The sequence below is a fragment of the Electrona antarctica genome (assembly GCF_951216825.1).
Source record: "Electrona antarctica genome assembly, chromosome: 7".
Classification (NCBI taxonomy): domain Eukaryota; kingdom Metazoa; phylum Chordata; class Actinopteri; order Myctophiformes; family Myctophidae; genus Electrona; species Electrona antarctica.
Window position 1 is genome coordinate 32,009,274 of NC_136812.1, and position 22,521 is coordinate 32,031,794.

At 44.9% G+C, this 22,521-nt stretch overlaps 1 protein-coding gene across 1 annotated transcript in view; it reads left to right on the forward strand.

Annotated features, from left to right (window-relative positions):
- zc3h3 (zinc finger CCCH-type containing 3) overlaps positions 1 to 22,521 on the forward strand; it is a 69,447-nt gene that overhangs the window by 21,223 nt on the left and 25,703 nt on the right. The window contains exon 4 of the mRNA XM_079505875.1: positions 13,821 to 13,977. Coding sequence (XP_079362001.1) covers positions 13,821 to 13,977 — 157 coding nt within the window. The remainder of the gene's footprint in view (positions 1 to 13,820; positions 13,978 to 22,521) is intronic.

Genomic DNA, 22,521 nt, shown 5'->3' on the forward strand with positions numbered 1-22,521 from the left:
ATGCTAGACTGATTGCCAAATAGCCATCATTAATAATATGAACTCTGTTGTAGATAAAAGTCTGTGGCAGTGAAAAAGGCCCCTTTTATGTGGGCTAACCTGAATTAAGGTGTTATGGAGGGTCGACTGTCTGAATCGATATAGGTCCTGTAACGTGGAGGTTAGGATTAGAATTTGATAAGCATGTGAGGTGTTGCCTGTTTGCTCTATACCCTGGCTTTTGGCCTGTGTTTAAGATGTGAGTAAATCTGTCTGTTAAACTTAAACCCTGTTTGTATTTACTTTGCTTGGGCTCTTCTTTTTCCGCTCTACTTCAAATTACTTTGTTGAAAATAGATCTACAAGCTCACTAAATGTTTGCCTATCTTTGAAGACTGCTTATTCTGACTAGGGGTGGGTCCCGAACCTCTGGACCAAGCATATACCGAACCGAACGTGCTTGGGTACCCATTACAATAATTCAATTTCGGTTCCCACAGACACGCTGTCACACGCTATTTATTTATTTTCTTCCATTTTAATAGACGCGCAGGGAACAGAGCTGATCTACAAGCCTACACCGCGTTGCATTAGCGACGCATTGTGGCTTGCAATGTAGATTGGCGGATGCGGAGCTCTCTCTGGAACTAGGCTCCTCTAGTCTACAGACGGACAACGTTACATACAAACTTTAGCTGTTGGCATGAGAGAAAGAGAGAGAGAGAGAGAGAGTGAGTCACCGGCGTCAGTTTAGACAGCTTGCCCAGTCTAACTTCGAAGAGAGGGGGCGAAAAAACAACAAAAGCCCTTTACTTGTGCATGCAAATTTCTGTTAGTAGTAAACCACAGCATGCAAGCCGCCTTTGTTTTCAATGGTCCCTCCATTCGCACGTCGGCAAACCCGTTTTCGGCCGGAGATGCACTAACCCTGTACACTCAAGACACGCTCCATATATGGCCAGTACAGAATTCATTCCATATGTTGATCTGACCCCCCATGCCAAAGCGCCAGTGCTCGCCCAGCAGTCTGCCGTCACCCAAGGGCGAGGTCGCTTCTCGCCCTCAGGGCGTCTTGGTTGGTTCCACAACTCTATTTTTAATTTACTGTTCCTTACAAAAAGGAAGAAATGTAGAAAGGTTTAGTCTAATTTGTCATAGCCTTGACATGTTTTGAAATTAAATGATTAGAATTAAAAAAATATATTAACCTTTAAAGTTAGATCAAATAAGTATACAGTACGTAGCTCTATACTTTCCATAGGGTTTATGTTTAGGACATGCACAGGCTTACACTAGTTTGAGTCATGCATGGGCGCCTGAGGCGTATCGCATGGGCAGTGAGTGACTGTTTACAAGAAGCTTCGAAAATATCCGTTTACGACAACTCATTTTAAGCTTCCACTATGCCTGAATGAGTTGTAAGCGTGTGTGCGTGTGCACGTGTGTGTGCGCGCTCGTGTGTGTGTACTCTGTGGTACCTCACTGTGGTCTTGACTCTTGGAGTATAGGTTCACGCCCTTTGGTCTATTTTGGAATAGATTACGATACTATCCCTTTCTGTCTCACTGTCACTGCGGCTAGTCTTTCAAGGCATTCTTAGTTTAATGAGTTTATACATATAAATTACTTGCAGCAACACGTATCGCATTACTACAGTGATGAGCGCTGTAGCCTATCATTCATGCAATAGTAATCAAAGCTCAACATGAAAATCCAAACCAAACCAGAATTAGCACGATATTGCAGGCATTTCGGAATTTGGACTGATGAGTACTCATTCACAAATGGATCTCTTCCAAAAACTTAGACACCTGTGGAAACTCTTATACTGTATGTAGAGATATGTTGCAGTACATCAAGTTCATGGCTCAGAGTGGGGGTCTATAAGCTTGTAGATGTGCTTATTTATTTTAAAGCCATTTCACAATAGGGGGACTGCAGCAGTTCAATTAGCTTTTTGTGGACGCCTTATGATTATTTTTTTTGGTAACCAAAAACATTTACAAGCTAAGTAGGTATAAACCACGAATTGAAGTCAGACTCGACATGAGTAAACTAAATTCATATTATGTATTTTCTCCCTTGCATTAAATCATTTTCACTGATAATCTCTGATTCCACCAAGAGGAAACTAAACTGAACTCACAATGACTGCATTACATGTGTCTCCTTGGAGTGAATATCCTGCGATTGGGATAGATGGGTATAGTAGATATTGACTGATAAAAATGTGCATAGCTTTTCTTTGGTCTTATTCGTTGGTCAACCATGACATTGAAGGACCTTTGTATTGGTAGCGTATGGCCGTATGCTCCGGTCTGTACCGTATGCGTTTGTGCCAGTGGTTCAGCAGTGGTACTGTCCGCTCCAACCAGATGCCCGCTCCGCTGCTGGTCAGGATCAGCAGTTTAAGACGCCTGGTGCCAGTTCTGCCTGGCCCAAAGGGACCAATTAGAGCCTGGCAGCTGCACTCACAAGTGCCACCATGGTGAGAGAGAGAGGGAGCTAGAGTGTCAGAACATAACATAAGAGAAGGGCCAGTGGACCAATGGATACATGTTGCTGGGCAATAAGAGTGAGTTATTGGAGTGAGAGAGGCCTATGATTGAGACACAGCGAGAAATGATGGAGGCAAGTGCAGAAAGTGACCGATTACCTGAACGCTGTGGTTGTAAAGGGATGGAGGTGGGAGGGGGTGGGGGCGGTGTTTATTTGGAGGCTTGCTCCTTCAAAGCACCTGCTGGAGTTCAAAAGGCATTAGTGAAAGGAGAGAGGCAACAAATTAGCGCCCCCGTGGCTTTGCCGGACGCTCGACTGTTCAACATCGAAGACCCACCCCCTTCTGTCCCCCACTGCACCCCTACCTCCCTGAATCGTCACCTTTCACCCCGGTAAATGTAGCGCCTTATGCAAATCCCTGTGTCCCTCTTCTATGTGACTGACGAACGTGGCCGGGGGCCAGAGTAAGTGGTCAGACAGCAGGCCATTAGACCGTGTTACAGTGGGACCTCAAAAGGTCAAATGTCAATGCCAAGGGTCACCTGTAAACCTACACTGTACATAGGACACAACAACCTCCAGGGCAACGTGAGCGGTGTGCTCACAGTTCATCTTATTCTGCCGACATTACATACATATCCGGTACATACACTATTGTGGGGCTGAGAGCTGTCATGGTGGACAACAGATAATTGAATTCAGCAGGCTGTGAGACCTTCCCACCTGTCCATTCACCTATAAAGACAGTATTAAGTGAGGCAGCCGCAAAACGAACAGAAAAACCTCTGCGATGACAAATATAGAGCGTGAGGGAATTGATAAATAACGTGACAATTCTTCAAGCGTTCTTGATGAATGGCGAGACCATTAGACGGAGACTGTGTTGATGTGATGAAGACGCATGGTTCCACATGTACCGTTTGTCATTCATCAACACCAGTCCTGCCATTTATTGTGTTAGCATGCGTGCGCACCACAAACTGCCAATCACTAGCCCCATAAAGCACACCCAACCAAACACCTGCGATAGAAGATAAAGGAAATGCTTTTTTTGCTCCCTGACCTCGATTGAATTTAGCCCTTTCCAGGCCATATCTATATCTCCCTGAAGCCCGACCCCAAGGTTTGTAAATGCACTCCCCCTTCCCCCACACACACACACACGACAATTCTCTTTTAACACTCTCACGCGTTTATGTGGCATTGCACGTCGTGTCTGCATCTCTCACTCAGCGGCTGAAATGGAAGAAGTGCAAGCCTCCGGCACACAACTCCTGCACCGTCCGGTGTCCCAGCAGAACGGCTTCAGGCTCAATCACTCACTAACCCAAAAGAATCAGCCCACCTGATAGATGGTGTTCCCGGGTGGGCATCTGCAACAAGAACCCCTCTAAATAAGCCCCCTCCAAACATACATGCCACCCTGCCCTGCGGTGATTGACATATCACAGGACGCAGCATGTGTCTCGAACCTGTCACTCACTAGTGTGAAATAAACCCTCCACTTAACATAGATCTACACTTGTCCACCTCTCTCTCTCTCTCTCTCTCTCTCTCTCTCTGTCTCTCTCTCCTTCTCTCTTTTCTTTCTGTCACTAACTTAGCCACTTGCGCGCACGCACGTACACACACGCACACACACACACACACACACACACACACACACACACACACACACACACACACACACACACACACACACACACACACACACACACACACACACTTTCATATTCCCTTCTGCCATCCCGGGGGACTGCTTAGTTCCTGGTGGGGGTCTTGACATGTATCAGTAGGGGCAGGGTTCACATCCCCAGCGGCAGCTTCTGTTGCGCTTTGGGGGGGTGAGTCCGCTCACTTAACCTTCAAGTGCTCCACTCACACTTGGAAAAAGGTTTTTATGGCACATGCTGCCCTCCCCTCCCTATATGTCTCTCACATACACACACTACTGTGTGTCAGTGCACAAATATTGTGCAATCCTCAGATGGGACAGAGCCCCCAGGCTCTTCCTCTTGACACCGCTAATGGGACATGCTGATTGACAACCCCACACATCCCTTTGACCAGAAACAACACCGCATTTGACACACACACACACACACACGCTTGCGCGACAGCCAGACATATGTGAGATGGATTTTTTGCGACATGGACATCAAAAACTTGAAGGAATCGCATCCGTCGGTGGTGATCTCGTCAGCTCTGCGGGGGTCAGGGTCAAGGTTTAGGTCACAGGAAATGTGTGGGTTTTTTGTATTCACGTTATTGACGTGCCACAGAGCTGCTCTGAAGTAAGGACCTTTGCCACTAAATTATTCATCAAGGTTGTTGTGCTGCTTATTATTCAAGATTACAAAGCAACAGAGGCCCCTAACGGAGGTGTTTTTTCTTTCTTTTCCCCCCTTTGTTTGTATGGCAGTGTTTCTCTAGTAGGGTTGGGAGAAACATTGAGGTACTGGAATCGGTTCCATCACATAAGGAACCGGTTTTTAACACCCTGGCAGTGCTGGTATGTGAACCACCATCACTCTCATGAGATTGTACAAATGGTACCAAATGGACCCGTAAGGCTCCATTTGAACTCTCTCAGAGTTACAGTCCTATAAGGTTTCATTTGGAATTAGGAATCATTAAAGGGAATCGTTAAGGAACTGGAATCGTTAAAAAAACTTAAAATCATAAAGGAGCCCAACATTATTCTCTAGTGTCTGGAGACGGCATCTGTCCAGGGGAACTGTCCGATCTTACACAAAGTGTGTGTGTGTGTGCGCAACAGTGACACTTGGTGGTGAAAAATCGCTATTTCCGATTTCCAGATCATTCATACATACATACATACATTGATTGATTGATTGATTGAAGAATTTATTAACAGTTTGCAGAATTACAGTACATTTCAAGCACAAACTCAATACAAAGGCTGTTAACTGTGAGTGGACGACCCAATTAAGCATTACACTTGTTTCCAATAGGGTCCACCATGTTCAAATCATCAAAACATTTAGAGACGTACAAATAGACACTTCTATAGACAGAACAGGAATTCATCATAAAGGAGGTAAAAAGGGAAAAGAAATATATACAGTGAGGGGAAAAAAGGGGGGGGCGGGGGGGGGATTCAGATTTTACATACATACATACATACATACATACACACATTGCTGCGTATAGGAGTGCGCTAGCACCACTCAAAAACCGAGATAAAAGAATGCAATGACAAGAACTTGTGTAGAACCCCCAAAATGAAGATTGTAATACTATTTGATTTATCATAAAAATGAATGCTGGTATGTTATTTAACATACCAACGGAGTGTGCATTTCTATGCACACATGCATGCGTGTGTATGTGAGGCCCTCATTCGGTCAGAGCCAGGGAGGCCCTGAGGTCAGCTGGTGTGCATTACAGCTGATGGCTTCACAGCGATGATGGACGAGGCAGCTATAACCAGTAACCATACCCTCATCACCAGCACCAGCATCATCATCATGCCATACCCCCCCCCCCCCCCCCCCCCCCCCCCACACACACACACACACAATTTAATAACCTCAACTTCCTCTCAACCTACCTCCCTACGGTCCCCAACAGACACACCCCATCTCCGGTGACCCCCAGGCCCATGGGAGTAGGTGATGGCATGCACTGGGGTGGGGTGGGTATTCATCCTGTGACAGTGCCCAGAGCCCCACCCCACCATCAGCCTGTCGGTGCTTGTCAGAACACCCCCCAGCACCACTCCAGAACCACGCAACCGTCGTTCCTGTGGAACCACTTCACACGAATCGTCTCCCGAAGGATGTTGATTGCCCTTGTTCCACCTGTTTGTCATGTGAGAACGTGTTATTTTTAACACAGGTTTTTTTTTTAAGACGATAGCTTTTATACAATATTGCGTGTTCTCGTTCTTGGCATCTACGATCATGACCAACAGCGTTCACCAGGACCAAGTTGAGAGAGAGAGACTGCGCTGAACCAGAGAGCCGTGGCTAGGCTAGGCATGGAGCCCTCCGTCCATCACCACTTGCAGTCCCCAGGTCTCTGAAGGCAAGACTGTTTTTAGTCCTTAGAAACGCATCAAGGTCGAGAGAATGTTAAGCGTGCGAGCGTGTGCCCCGCACTCAGATCATTTATTTATGTCCACGTACCAGCATTATGAAAACTGAGGATTACCAGGATTGCATGGCACTCATTATGGACATATTGCATTACCAAGCATACACCAGTCGGACATATAATAAGAAAGCATATATAACATTTACTGATTACACACACACACACACACACACACACACACACACACACACATACACACACGTGTAGACTGTGACAGCAGGCCAGGGACCGAGGGAGGATCCACTTCCTGTAGCTAAGTGCGCAGAGGGCCTGTCAATCATCTTGGAGGAGAGAGAGCTGCATTCTGAGGTCTTCAGGCCTTGGAGGATGGGTTTTAGGGAGGTCTAGAGAGAGAGACATGTGGAAACACAGTAACATAGAGGCCACTCGCTCCTTCTTACTTCTTTCCAGAATTCAGCACACTTGGATCACATCAGTGTGAGATTGCTCAAGTTCTCGGCCGTCTCACGATGAGCATACTGCAATCATTCGACACCACAGTGGTCTCACAGGCAACAACACATCACTCCACATACGTCATAACATAGTCTTCATGCCGTACACAAATACACACAATTCAATTTCAATTCAAAGGGCTTTATTGGCATGAGAAAACATACGTTTACATTGCCAAAGCAGAAAGCACAATACAACAATACAGCAATACAATCAAAACAAAAATGATGTACATTTGAAAGTCAGAATCTTCAATAGATAAATTTCTATGTACCAAGATCACTGGATGCAGGTATAGTGCAGGAATATACACAATGATTAGTCTTTAGGGTGGTTGTGTTCCATTTGATATCCTTCTCCTATCACAGCAACTCACAAATCTTGCTGCTGTGTTTGCACATTGTTGTACTTCGCCCAGCAGATATGGGAGTTTTTTGTCATTGGTCATGTTTTCAAAATATCTGTGTGTGGTTGTAATCTGTGGGAAGTATGTGTGAACACACACTGTGTGTTCAGACACACACACACACACAGACACACACACAGACACACACACAGACACAGACAGACAGTATGTCCAGCTGAGTTATTGGACTCATATATTTTTAAGTATACGAGTATTCGTCTCTCTGTCAAAAAGCGTCACCCGGTGTGTGTCAGCCGCACGCAGATGGTATTTGCATAACCGTGTGGTGCTTAGAGCAGCTTTGTTAAATTGCAGTAACTCTTGTTAAGTCTGACGAGCTGTCTCCATCACAGCCGTCGGTGGTGCAGAGGGAATCAGAAGAGCCCCTGGGGATTCCCGCACAGGACTGTCAATAATAAGATTTATGATACATCAGGGGGTGGGGGGGGTCTGCACATGGAGCGCTGTTCTCTGGAATTAGCCGTCAGGTACGAAGAAGGGGATCACCCTAAGAGGATGGGAGAGGAGAGGTGCCGGGGAGCAGCCTGTCACTGGGCCGACACAGTGGGCTGTGGTTACACGGGAGAGTGGAGCTATCGGGGCCCTGGAGTGGCAGACAAGTCCCCTCTACTCCTCTCACGTCGTGCCCGTGCCACTTAAACCAGGGCTCAGTCATGTTGGGGATTCTAGGATTCTAGTTTAACATTCAAAGATCCACTTACACTGTCAACAAAATGGCATGATTAATTTGGGAGTTAGTAATTCTCAAGGCTGAGCGAGTCTTGAAAAATCGGTTGAGCATATGGGAGAGCTCCTCTAAATCACAGATGGAGAGCATAAAACGGCTTGGATTCCAGTGTCCTTTTGGCTAAATGACTGTGAGTCAGTTGACTTCTCAGAGCACATTAGCACAGGAACACGCTGCAGAGCAACCGGGCGCCATTATCTGCAGATGTGCGGAGTAGAGTTTCCAAGAGATGGATGGTCCGATGGCTGTGTGGAGTGCACATGTGTGGAGTGGGGGGCAAATAGAGTGTTTACAGCGAAAGGGGCCCCCTTCTTCCCTCCGCTCCCCCACGTCGCCAGTCCAGGCCACTGTCAAAGGTCTATTAGCGGAAGATTGAAACCCCAGGTGTGAAACCGCGCATGTCTGTGTGTTGATGTGTGAGTGTGTGCACGCGTGCCGTGCATCCACACGCTTGTTGGTCATGTTCTTACAGAAGATTGAGACCCCATTGCTCCTGGAGCCGCTCAAGCAACACAACCTGCAGTGGTTTACAATCAGAGCAACCCCATCCATCCATCCACTGCTGACACACACGTGCACACACACACACACACGCATGCACACACACACACACACACACACACACACACACACACACACACACACACACACACACACACACACACACACACGTCTCACAGACACACACACACACGTCACACAGACACACACACACACGTCACACACACACGCGCACAAGCACACACACACACACACACACACATACACACACACACACACCAACAGCTCACTATAGCTGTCATTAGACAGCAGCTAAGGTGGAACAATGCTTAGGACACGGTTGGAGAACGGTGTGTGTGTGGTGGTGTGTGTGTGTGTGGGGGGGGGGGGGGGGGTGGTCCTGTTTGGACTGAGGGGCTTTCATTGAGAGATAGGGGGTTGGAAGTGAGGGATGCTGGAGGTGTGTGTGGGGGGTGGTGTAAGAGGTTGGGAAGTGGTGGTGGGGGGGCTGCTGTGTGAGCCACAGCAGCTCCCTCGACAAGCCCTATTTGTCATCTGCCAGGACGCCCAAATAGCTCTGACTGCGATACAGATGGTTGCCGGGAGAAAAAGTGACTACAAGCCCGGCAACTAATCCTGTACCAGAACACCCACCACTTCTCTTTCTCTCCCCTCGCCTCCTCTCGCTTTCTTTTTCCTCTATCTCTTTTTTTCACTCTCTCATGACCCACCATTCGTACAGTTATACCAGGAGCACATTTAAAGGCTTGTGTGTGTGTGTGTGTGTGTGTGCGTGTGTGTGCGTGTGTGCGCGTGCGTGCGCAGGCCTTGTTTGTACACCGGGGCGCGTGGAGAGACCTACGTGTGTGCAGTGCATGTAATCCCTGAGCACGCACAGCGTTCTGGGCTGGTCCCCTCAGCTTGCGGTGATTTGTTCATCTGTAAATGTTTGTCTGAGATGAATTCTCCAGCCGATCCACAACTGTGTGTCGGCTGACAAATGAAACGGGCGGAAGACAAGAGCGAAGGGGAGGAGGAGGAGGAGGGAAATGGAGGGGAAGGGGGTGTGGGTATGTGGAAGGACGTTGGGAGAATTGTGGAATCGGTATATTGCCGGTGCAGAAGTGGGGGAAATTGAATCATTTTATTGTTTGTCATTGTGGCTAGCTTCTTTCTCTGGTCATGCTTTGTTAATGGCTGCTAATTAAAATGGCAACAATCATGGCAATTGGCAATTATGGCCTTGTGATAGAGGTGAAGCGAAATGAGCTCATTGTGGAGTATAGCATCTCATTTCCTAAGCCCCTCTCGCACTTCTTTACGCCCTCCCTTCTTTTTCTCCATCTCTCTCTCTCTATTTACTCATTAAGAAGACAGAGTGTTGTCACTGACCGCTATGGTGAGTAATGTACGGTACAGGGAGCGAAGAGGGTAGAGTGAATAGATTGGTGCTACGGATTTATTCTTTTTGTTTGGAAGGAACACGTCTGAATGAAACAAACAATGTCCGACTGCTTGGTCCAAGGTCTGCATACAGACCGTAGAAACATGGAAAGGAAAACAATCTCGAAATAGTGAAAATATAGCAGATCTACAAGCTCTCAACCTATCACATCGCTATTCATCATATGATTAAATAGGGCTTAAGTGGGATCTTTTTTTGGTTAAAATAAGTGTTACTGCACTCACTATCTAACTGTACTGTTCTACTCTCTCTTTGACCTGACTTTCAGATCAAAATGTGCATCGAATAAATAACAGGATCGTGTCAAATGAGACAAGATGTCTCTAAAGAAGAGCAGGGACACATATACAACCACCCCAATTATAAGTTATATTGTATTAACATTCTCTTAGGTTTAGGTTTATTTATTTAGCACGTAGTACAAAATATAGACAATAACATATCAAAGAACAAAAATACAATGCAAGGAAAGGAAGAAGCTGCTGGCTTATTTGGAATCCTTTCCTCACCTGTATGGAAGAGGTCATTGATTTAAAACAGATTAAAAGTTAAATTAAGAACAATACAAAAGTCTACAAGTTTGGCAAAGGGGGGCAGCTGTGCAATAAAGAAATAAAAAACACAGACTGCACAAAGAAGGTGCTACCTTACAGATTGGACAATATAAAAGTTACATAGAGCTTTAAATATTTCTATATTACAATAGTATTGCTATAGTGTTCAGTAACAAGTCTCCCCATCTATCCAGCACTTTAAGTTTAAACAGAATTTCAGCAAATACATTTTAAAGTTGGGATAGAAATTGTATCTAATCAGGAGAGAGAACTCCTACAGGATACAGGATGCAATTGAAAGTGATGCAACAAAGAAATAAGAAGACAAATGTTGAAGTGGAACTTTGTGTGGTTCTCTTATCTGTCCCCATCTTCTTTATTTGGAGAACCACAGACCAAGTTGCAAAACTAATTCAAAGTCATTTAGTAGTCTCTTTTCATTAGACTCATCCTTTTCATCTGAGTCAGTGACAGATGTACTGATTCCACTTCTTAGTGTCAAGCCATCTTGCCATTAAGTTTGTTTTTTCAATGCAAAATGCCAAAATGGCCGCCGTGTGAATATGGTCTATTGCACTGATGCCATAATGTTTACAGCCCTCAAACTAGAGGCCTCTGTCAACACCACAGTAAGAAACAGTACTGCAGTGCAGCATGACAAATTGGGAGTGGTTCTCAAGACATTACAGTGACACAGTCTTAACACACCAACCGCCATTGGTGTTGATCTATGGCAATTAATGGCAATTAATAAATGTTACGCTCCCCGCCATTTCCGTTGGTGTACGGCAATTGGTCTTTTATAGTGCTTTTGATTGATCAAGTCGTAATGCGTCATGTTAGCATCGGGTTGCTAGCTGGTGTTGTCAATAACACTGGATCGCGCCATCTTGATCGCCGTGCCCATAAACACCCATTCTATCTGTTTCTTTCAATCGCCTGTATCTCCTATTCCTTGTCCCAGATGGCATTTCTGGTCAAAACAAGGTTTATTCCACAGCCCAGATAGATATATAGATAGATACTTTATTGATCCCCGAGGGGAAATTCAGATGGTCCCACAGCTCATACAGGCTGTTTTAAAGGTTAAAAATACAGCACAAAAAGGGGGGGGGGCACGGGTTAAAAAAGACAAATATATTAAAAATATATTATGAACAAGCATTAAAAATAATTTAAAAGGTGTCACTAGAGCCGACGCTGTGATGCCCCTCCATTATGTTTTAGCAACACCCACGGTAAACATGGAGTGTTGATGCATCGTCAGACACCCTAACATAAGATCATAACATCCGGTCTGGGTTTTTGGCTCTTCAAAATAAGTTGAACAGGGAAAAAGGCTGGCGTGAATTATATCACAAGTTATCAATAAATGCTGGTGGACTACGTGTTAACCATTAACAATCAATCACCAACCCTTTTAATTTGACACCACTCAGAATTCTGATTTCTGCCTTTGGGGTTAAAATGAAATGAATGAATCAAAATGCCTTACATCAAAGATAATCTGAAAAGAGTTTCAGTCCAGGCTAATTCTATATAATATGCTTATTATTTCAAGGTAATTGTTCTGTTCAGAATCAAACAATGATTTATGCATCGAACATCCACAAAAGATGCCAAGAAAATCTCACTCCAGCAAGTTGACCAAAGTGGGCAACACTGTCATAGACTTGCATACAGTATAGGCGTAATTCTGCCCATGTGCCCCTATGTATCTCAGAACTGTAATTCTGCCCATGTGCCCCTATGTATCTCAGAACTGTAATTCTGCCCATGTGCCCCTATGTATGTATCTCAGAACTGTAATTCTGCCCATGTGCCCCTATGTATGTATCTCAGAACTGTAATTCTGCCCATGTGCCCCTATGTATGTATCTCAGAACTGTAATTCTGCCCATGTGCCCCTATGTATGTATCTCAGAACTGTAATTCTGCCCATGTGCCCCTATGTATGTATCTCAGAACTGTAATTCTGCCCATGTGCCCCTATGTATGTATCTCAGAACTGTAATTCTGCCCATGTGCCCCTATGTATCTCAGAACTGTAATTCTGCCCATGTGCCCCTATGTATGTATCTCAGAACTGTAATTCTGCCCATGTGCCCCTATGTATGTATCTCAGAACTGTAATTCTGCCCATGTGCCCCTATGTATCTCAGAACTGTAATTCTGCCCATGTGCCCCTATGTATGTATCTCAGAACTGTAATTCTGCCCATGTGCCCCTATGTATGTATCTCAGAACTGTAATTCTGCCCATGTGCCCCTATGTATGTATCTCAGAACTGTAATTCTGCCCATGTGCCCCTATGTATGTATCTCAGAACTGTAATTCTGCCCATGTGCCCCTATGTATGTATCTCAGAACTGTAATTCTGCCCATGTGCCCCTATGTATGTATCTCAGAACTGTAATTCTGCCCATGTGCCCCTATGTATGTATCTCAGAACTCAAATCACCCAAATTGACAAACTTGCCACTTTCAGCTTCCCACAATGCAGATTCCATTTATCCCCATAGAAGCTTCAGAACATCAGCCAGTCCCCACTGGCCCATCATAAAGCAAGGTGTTGACGGATACACAGCAAAATAAATAAATAAAAACACTTAGTCTGCCCCTCCGTCCCCCCCGCCTCTCTCCCCACACTGCTCTGGCACCTCGCCCCTGATGGATCTGTGAAATGATATAACGAATGAGACTTAAAGAGAGAGAGTGAGGGAGGGAGGGGAGCCTAGGAAGGAGAGATGAGGGGAGGGAAGTAAGAGAGGGGGTGAGGGAGGGAGGGGAGCCTAGGAAGGAGAGATGAGGGGAGGGAAGTAAGAGACAGAGCATATGATTTATTAGGCTCATAAAAATTCCTGCCTTTGTTATTCCCTCTCATTTTTACATGTGAAGCTTATTAAAGAGTGCATCTGCCAGAGTTCTGTGACCAACTTGTGTGTGTGTCATGCACACACACACACACGCACACGCACGCGCGCACACGCACACAATATCTAAAGTGTAACTCCTGTATGAGAGTCAAGTACCATGTTCAGTGTTACTGCGTATTGATTGTCAGACATTGCTTTATTTGACCCCCCTGTTCAGGCCCCTCCTCTCCTGCCCAGAGAGGCCCCGCCAATCAGAGAGTGTTCAGGAGCCGCTACAAGATGGTGACCCGCCAGGGGAGCGCAGCCTCTGCACACACCTTTCACTACAGCCCCCCCGCCCCCACCTGGAGAACCAAGAGGATCCAGTCTGCCAGGTAACGCACACGCGCGCGCACAAGCACACACACACACACACACACACACACACACACACACACACACACACACACACACACACACACACACACACACACACACACACACAATCTTAACACACACGCAAAGGTTTTCACATGTCTCCCCCCTTCTCCGCTCCTTCTATTGGCTCCCAGTTACTACCCGCACAGAGTACAAAACACTGATGGCCTACAAAGCACCATTAACTTCAAGGCCTGATCCAACCCTACAACCCCTCCCACTCACTCAGATCAGCTAACACAGGGAAGCTGTCAGAACCTTCCCTAAAACATCCGGGACAACGCTCCACACGTCCCAAACTCTTGTCCCTTCTGCCTCCCAAACTGTGGAACGAATTCCTAGCGCAGTTAGAACTGCAGACTCACTCCCAGTCTTCCACCAAGACTCACCTCTTCAGACTCCATCTTAGCCTGTAGCTCTTTCCGTAGCACTTGCCGTAGCACTTGCCCTAGGCTTGACATACCTTTGCAGGCTTATGCAAATGAAAAAATAAATGGATAGCATGTTATGTAGACAGATTTAGGTTGTGTTTTACCTATGATCCTAGATTACTATTTCTATGCATTTGATGTATTAACTCGTGTTTTCCTTGTATGTCGCTCTGCATTTAGAGCTAAATCCCTAAAAACACCATTCTATCCTTGTCCATGTATACAATTGCATATTTCATATAGACACTCAGCCATGTAGTGTTGTTCCGGTGGTGGCACTGCCAGGGTTACAGACAAGAGCCACTGTAATTCCAGAACCTAGTTGGTTAACATATTGCATATTGTCTCCTGCTTCAGTGCAAAATTGGCCCCCTTTCCCCTCTCCTCTCCATTCTGAAACCAGTTGCGAATCTCTATTTCAATGCGCATAAGCAATTGAACCTAGTGTACACACTCGCTGTGGCACTTCTCTATGACTATGCTTAATATCGCTTAGTGCCGACACTGCCTTGTCTTTTTATATCACAGCCATGTGAAAGGGCGCTCACTAATTTATGGCATTCATTTTTACACAGTAGATAACCCTGGAAATAAAACATTTACACCAGTGGGCTCCTCACATTAATTTCCACCGGCAGGGAATGGAACATTGCCTGAGACAGATGAAAGGGGGGCATGGGGGGTATTTTTCTTCATATCATTACTTGCGCTACTTGTTTGTCCGGTGCTCCGATGCGCGTGGCTGCGTATGACGTAATGATTAATTTGTGCTTGATATGGCATTGGTTTCAGATTACATACATGTATACATAGGGGCATTACCTTTAATCCACCCGACACTGTCTGAAACATATCATTATACCCTGCCAGTTATACCCTGGCATTGGTACATATCTTCATCACGTCATATGCAGCTACGGGACATATGCATCAAACAACCCAAGTAACCACAGTATACTGCTAATCAACTTACAAATTACATATACATATATACATAGAGGCATTTCCTTTAATCCACCCGACACTGAAACATATCTTGATTACGTCACCATTGAGAGCCAGTTATTCCCTGGCATTGGTACATATCTTCATCACGTCATACGCAGCCACGGTATACGCATCAAACGACCCAAGTAACCACAGTATACTGCTAATCAACTTACAAATTACATATACATATATACATAGAGGCATTTCCTTTAAAGGAGAATTCCATACTAGAAGGCTTTCTTACCTTTATTTGTAGTTGTTACATCCCCACCAAAGAGGTCCAGGTGTTATTTTGTGCAAAAGCGTTGGGGTGTTGTGCTAATTCGCTTATTTCCATCGCTCAAAAATCTTTTTTTTGTATATATCCTCTTTTCATAATGTAAATAGTATCCCAAGCGGCACACTTTACTACTTATTTCGATGAAAATAAGCGAATTAGCACAAAAACCCAACCCCCATTGAGGGCTTTTATTAGGGGAAATATCCACTTTTGCACAAAATAACACCTGGACCTCTTTGGTGGGGACGTAACAACTACAAATAAAGGTAAGAAAGCCTTCTAGTCTGAAATTCTCCTTTAATCCACCCGACACTGAAACATATCTTTATTACGTCACTATTGAGAGCCAGTTATACCCTGGCATTGGTACATATCTTCATTACGTCATACGCAGCCACGGCAATACGCATAAAACGACCCAAGTAACCACAGTATACTACTTTTCAACTTACAAATTACATATACAACTTAAATATACATACATGTATATATGTAATCTGAAACCTATATTTTATTACGTCACCATTGCGAGCCAGTTATAACCCCTCACTCACCCATATTAATTACATCAATACTTGTTTTTAATTATGTTTGGGAGACAAGAAACACTTTCCTGGGGTTTTTATGTGGGTAATGTGTTTTCAGATATTTTAGTATTCCAAAGTGTCCATGGTGTCATGGACACTGGTCTCTGGTCTTCCTTCCTGGACTACAAGTTGTCTCAGTAAGACAGCCCTCTCCTTCTGCACAAGAGAGTGCACCAAGCATTATGGTAATTGTAGTCATTAAAATAAGATCTGGTTGCAAAGGGGGTGAAGTGTCCCTTTAATAACGTTTTCAATCAATGAATCAATCTCTGTGCCAAGCCTTTATAGTGCACAGGCTTTGATTTTGAGCCCAAGGAGTGTTTTACGTGTTTTGTCCTGTCAGAATCAGTTGAGAAACAAAATAATCCAATTTTGTCCAAACTGAGTGGATTTATTTCCTTTATGTACTAGACTACTGGTGTAGAAGTTGTTGTAAAGAGCAGTTGCATATGAATCACTTAAATACCACTTCTTTGACTACTTTTTTCCCTCTACACCAAATATTTGCCTATTTTTAACAATCAAGAATCCACTTTATTGTCACATCATTGGTTTAGACATGTAAAGAAGTGGGTGAAATTATTATTGATGATTCTGAGAGCAGGGAGAAAATAAAACATTAAAGAAGCCTGTCAAAGAGAGCAAAGAAGTCAAGATATCTACATACCTACACATAGCATATACACCTACTACACGTATACATTTGACCTAATGCTCACCTATTAATATGCCCAGAATGGGGACACTGGGGATTGTATGGTTAAACTGATTCAATTTAATTACGTTTAAAGAAAAATATAACAGTTTAAATCAGCACCTCATTTTAAGTTGTTCCCCATCTTTTTATGTATGTTCATTCATTAGTCTTTCTTTCTTCGGGCGACGGGGGTGAGTGGTGAGGTCATCACCGAAGGCCAGAGAGTTAATGAATGTTTATGATGAGGTCATCTCTGGGTGACGGACATTAAGTTAATGTGTTATTCATGGCTTCATTGCTGTGGGAAAAAAGACCCTTAATTGATGTTTTATTATGATGATTAGTAACCAAGTCATATGAATTTTTCCAAATGTCTTTATTAGAGCGATTATGAATGCGGCCAGTGATTTTCCAAATGGTTAATGGATTATTATAATTGGTCTGGAAGTTATTATGAATTGAAGGGAATAAACTATTGAAAATTACCCTAACTGTTGATCCTAATCCAAAACACCAAACAGTGCAACTCGTTTTTGAAGCTTCCAAGGGACTAGAGTAACATGTCGCTGAATGCACAGGTGTGTTTTTGAGTGGTGTAAACCACTCCTACAACTGGCTTTGTTAGTCTGTCTGTCTGTGCTCAAAAAATGAGCACGGTTGCTACGGTCACCCAGTTCACCCGGGTGTGATTTCATTACGTCAGACATTACGTCAGACCACAGCTGATCAGGCTATATAAGACCTTACATCACTTTTGTGTAATGTCTTGCTATCAGCTGGTGTGTGCACGCAGGTGAACAATGTCTGAAATGATTGCATGCTCTCTCTTGTTCACTTTTTCACAATATACTGTATACACTGACATAACTCACGTTACTGTTCTGGATGTTTTACATTTTGTTAATTTTAGTTTTTCGTGTTGGGACAGCTAGGACTGTAACTATTGATTTATCCTCTTAGCGATTATTCTATTGATCACTTTTTTGATTAATCAAATCATTGGGAAGCCTTTAAGGGATATTCTTTTTTGTTTTTTTGCCCCCTTTTCTCCCCAATTTAGACATTATGCCAATTAATTCCTCCCCACACACATGTGTATGTTGTCACTGCATAATGACTCATATGCCAGAGAGGAGGCCCCACCGGGAGAACGTAGAGCCTTTGTGCTACTCCTCCCGCCCAACACTCCCTGCTGACAGGGTCCGCCACAGCCTGGAGGAGTACATAATAAGTAAGCCTTGCCGAGCCATGAGGCCCATATATAGGGCCTATCTCCTGTTTCTGTAGCGTGAGGCAGCTTCATGTAGTACACCCCCTGGACATGACACTAGTATGTTGCCCTTGATGCTGAGTGCTCTCCCAGTCTCTGGGCGGACCACAAGGCCACTGAGCTGGTCTTACATGCAGTGACAAATATTACCCTCCACCTCTGTGGTGATGGGCAGATACTTTACCACTCCCCCACCCGAGCACCGGGTCGGGGTGTATTACCCTCCACCTCTGTGGTGATGGGCAGATACTTTACCACTCCCCCACCCGAGCACCGGGTCGGGGTGTATTACCCTCCACCTCTGTGGTGATGGGCAGGTACTTTACCACTCCCCCACCCGAGCACCGGGTGGGGGTGTATTACCCTCCACCTCTGTGGTGATGGGCAGATACTTTACCACTCCCCCACCCGAGCACCGGGGCATCATTATTATCAAATGTATTATTTGAACGTGAAAAGGAATTCTAACAAAGTGGTCTGATTAACCACTTAAGCCCTATTTTATAGATAAAAATAGTGAAAACATCTACAAACTCACGTTCATTGGGTTGTGGTGCAAAAATGGATTCTGGTTCTTTAAAATAATCATGTGAACTATTTTTTTATTATCAATTAAAAATATTTTTTTTATTTGATTTACTGTTGCACCCCAAGAGTCAGGGCGGTGTATTTGCGTGTCCCATCGTTGCGTCATAGGTGTGTGTGCGTGTGTGCGTGCGTGTGTGCGCGGGCTCATTTGTGTAATTCAGATTTGGTGAGCCAAAGGGGCCTGGGCAAGGACCGGCCTCAGCCTCTGGTGACTTATTACTATTCATTTAGCCACCGCAGTAAATATTGATTCATCAAGGGATTTTCAATTTGAGCCCTGCGACATCTCGTGAAATATCACCCCTTGTGTAGAAGCGCAGGGAAGACGGGCGGGGGCCGTTTGGTGGGGGGGGGAGCAGGAACTCTCATCCTGTATGCACACGTTTCTCTTCTCAGTTTTGACTCCAAAAAGCCCCCATCCCCATGAACAGAAGATTAAACCCCATCTATTTGTTCCATGAGCTCATGTTCTCCCCTCTCCATCTCCAGCCCGACGGACCCAATGATCCCTGCCCTCATCTGTCCTGGTCACACAGTCTAACCCACGTTGCTTCACGGCTAAAGCGTCAAAGCGTGGATACCAATAAGCTCCTCCAATTATTTGTGTCTCGTTTAAAAACCTTAAGGGGGAGGCGGCCTAGATTCTCCTAAAATCCCTTCAGTGGTGGCAATCGTATCACAGCCCATATAACCCTATGCATCTTTTAACCCCATCGCTAAATAAACTTAAGCAACCATCTCGCCCTATTGTCCCCAACGGGAAAGTTCCCCAGCGCTTCTGGGACCACAGGACATGAGGTGACCCACGCCCAGTGTGCCGCACGCCTCTCTCTCATGTCAGCGGTAATGGGGCATCGTGGGTGATTGAGTGCGGGGGGAGCCCGAGGAGGAGGGGAGAATGGCTGCAGTAATTCAACCCCCCGCCATCAGAAAATAGATATAATCTCAACATTAACTCCATTAATAGTAGCAGGAGTTGAATTAAGAAAGCCGTAAAGCATGCGCAGGCCAAGGATAAATTACTGCCCGGCCCGCCCTTCATCCCCCCCGCCCACCCTCTCCCACACACTCCCCTCCAATTCTTTCTTTCTCCTTTCCCATTCTTGCCGCCTGGCTTCACACTCCTTCCTTCGTATGCTTTCTTTGTGTTCTCCTTCAATCCATATTTTGTACTCACCTTGTTTGACTTCAGGCCTCATCTCTGCCCGTAGGATTGCAACGTTCTCCCTCCTAGCATTGCTGTCTCTTGGCAGGTTCACTCTCTGTGCACTTTACAAGTATTAATCATTAGCTCGACTAGCTGGTTCTAACCTGCTAGTTTGCATGTAAGTCTGTTCATCTGGGCCGGCCAATACTCCCAAAACAAGGCCTGCTGATTGTGGTGCCCCCTTGAACCTTCCTTTAGTGCCACTCTTTGGCCAAAATGTCAAAAAAGTGGCATGACACTTGCTGAGAACAGTCATGCTCCCTAGAGGGGGAACTCCATGGCCCTTTCTCTTATGCCACCGTCATGCCAACATATCAGCTCTGCACACTAGATCTCATATAGATTAGGCAGATTGTGGGATGAACCCACCTTTAGGCTTTAATTTTAATTTTACTTTTAGGCTCTGTCTCATTCACTACTCTCTACTGCCTGTAGAGAGTTCTATTTAGGACACTATAACATATAGATAATATTTACACTCTAACTCAGGTGATGATTAGGTGATGTAATGGTGATTTAAAACAAACGGTGCCAACACAAATATTAAACGCCGTTAACACCTTGAGGGCCCGGACCTATTTAATCCATTAATAAAATGTGCCCATCATTTATAGCGCCCGGACCACTTTTACCGGGGGACCGGAAGTTGTTGTGAATGTCTGTGTAGCAGCTAACAATAGCCACACCACTCTAGAGTCGATCGACAACAACGGGAGGTAAGAATAAATCTATCGCGACTAGCGACTGGACCGCGGAGCGCCGTCTAACACAGGATCTTTTTTCATAATTAGACGGGATGATTTAGATCGCGAGTTATGAACGTTTTAAGATTTTCGTTTTCGTCTGCTAAACAGGCAGGGAACATTTTCGATGACGTGTCACTGTTGTGCAACACCGAGGATTGGGCAACAAGCGCTCCTAGGCTGTGGAGCGATGCGACCGGTTTTGATATCATTAATCTCCGTCCTATTTAGCAATCTCCGTCTCGGGCAACTGACCGTGAACTTGAACTTGACGGTGATCTCCGTCTGGGGACCTTAAACTGTTTAACAATAAAGAGACAATATGACATAATGAGTTACATTATGACGTACATTTTCCATTCATTGTCAATGGCGTTTACAAAACAAACATTGAACTAAAGACAAACATTAAACCTGTGTATAGGTGGGGCTAGTGCCCCTCAAAAAAATCACTTGTGTAAAGTGAGGGGCGGTCTTATCATCATACATCACATTCCGTGCTCAGCCCCTCAAAAATCATACATGTTCCGCGTGTCAGATAAGCATCTGTATATACAAGACGAAAAAGGCTGCACACTCGTAGCCACGTAACATCGTGGCTACGAGTGTGCAACCTTTTTCTTCTTTTTCAGATAAGCATCTGTATTCTTCTTTTCACAATGTATTGTGGAATACGGTTCTAATGTACTGTATCAGGTATAATAATATTATCACTATACATTTGGACATCACCACTACAAAATGGCATAATGGGGAGTAGGGAGTGACGTCTGTCTGGTATAGTAGAAGGGGCAATCTCCAATATAGGGTGGCAGCCCAAACGGGTATTAACCCAATTTGTGCCCAAGACGTCTCCAGACGTCTTTAGAATTATAAAAGATACCAAAACATGCTATATTTGACTGACATATAGTACACCAGATAAACACACACACACACACAGACACACACACAGGGCATGGGTATGAGCGTGTCCCGGGCCTTCATCTCGTTTAGTGCTCTGATATCGATCAGTACAGGATGTAAGAGACTGGGCAATAAAGTGAAGCCACGCTCTCTCTCTCTTCTTCACTTCTCTCCTCCTCCATATTCACTCACCCATTCATCCCCTTTTCATACGCCGATCCATTCATTTACTCATTACTTATCGCACATTATTCATCTCACCACACACACACACACACACACACTTCATGCACCTTAGCTCTCTCACACAGGCTCCGGAGTCTGTATGCTGTGTCCTTTCTGGTATTTTCCTCTGTCCCACTTCTAATGCCCTTTCTGCCCAAAAGATTTCTCTCATTACAGTGCGAGTGGCTTTAAGTCAGATTTGATTGCACATTTGCACTGCAACGTATAATGGCGGGTGCTTACATTCCCCCTTAACTGCACTGCCTAAAGCAAAAGAGAGGCAAGACCTCGCACTGTAAGGAAATTAGCCAGACGACTGTTTTCTTTCCTTTTTCCCCCTCTCGCCTCCTTTTTGCTGCGCTCCGTTTCAAGGGTAACTGTTTCCCGATATGAGCTTACTAATGCTTGGGTTGCAGACAAATAGACAAGAGCAGCATTATTCGGAGCAGTCGCGCGACCCTCCGAATTCCTCGCTGTCACCAAAACAAAAGTCAGAACATTCATCAACGGCACCCGTAAGTGCTGAATCGCTCTCTCCTTCATCTGTGCATCGCATGGTCAGAGCCCAGCCACGCAC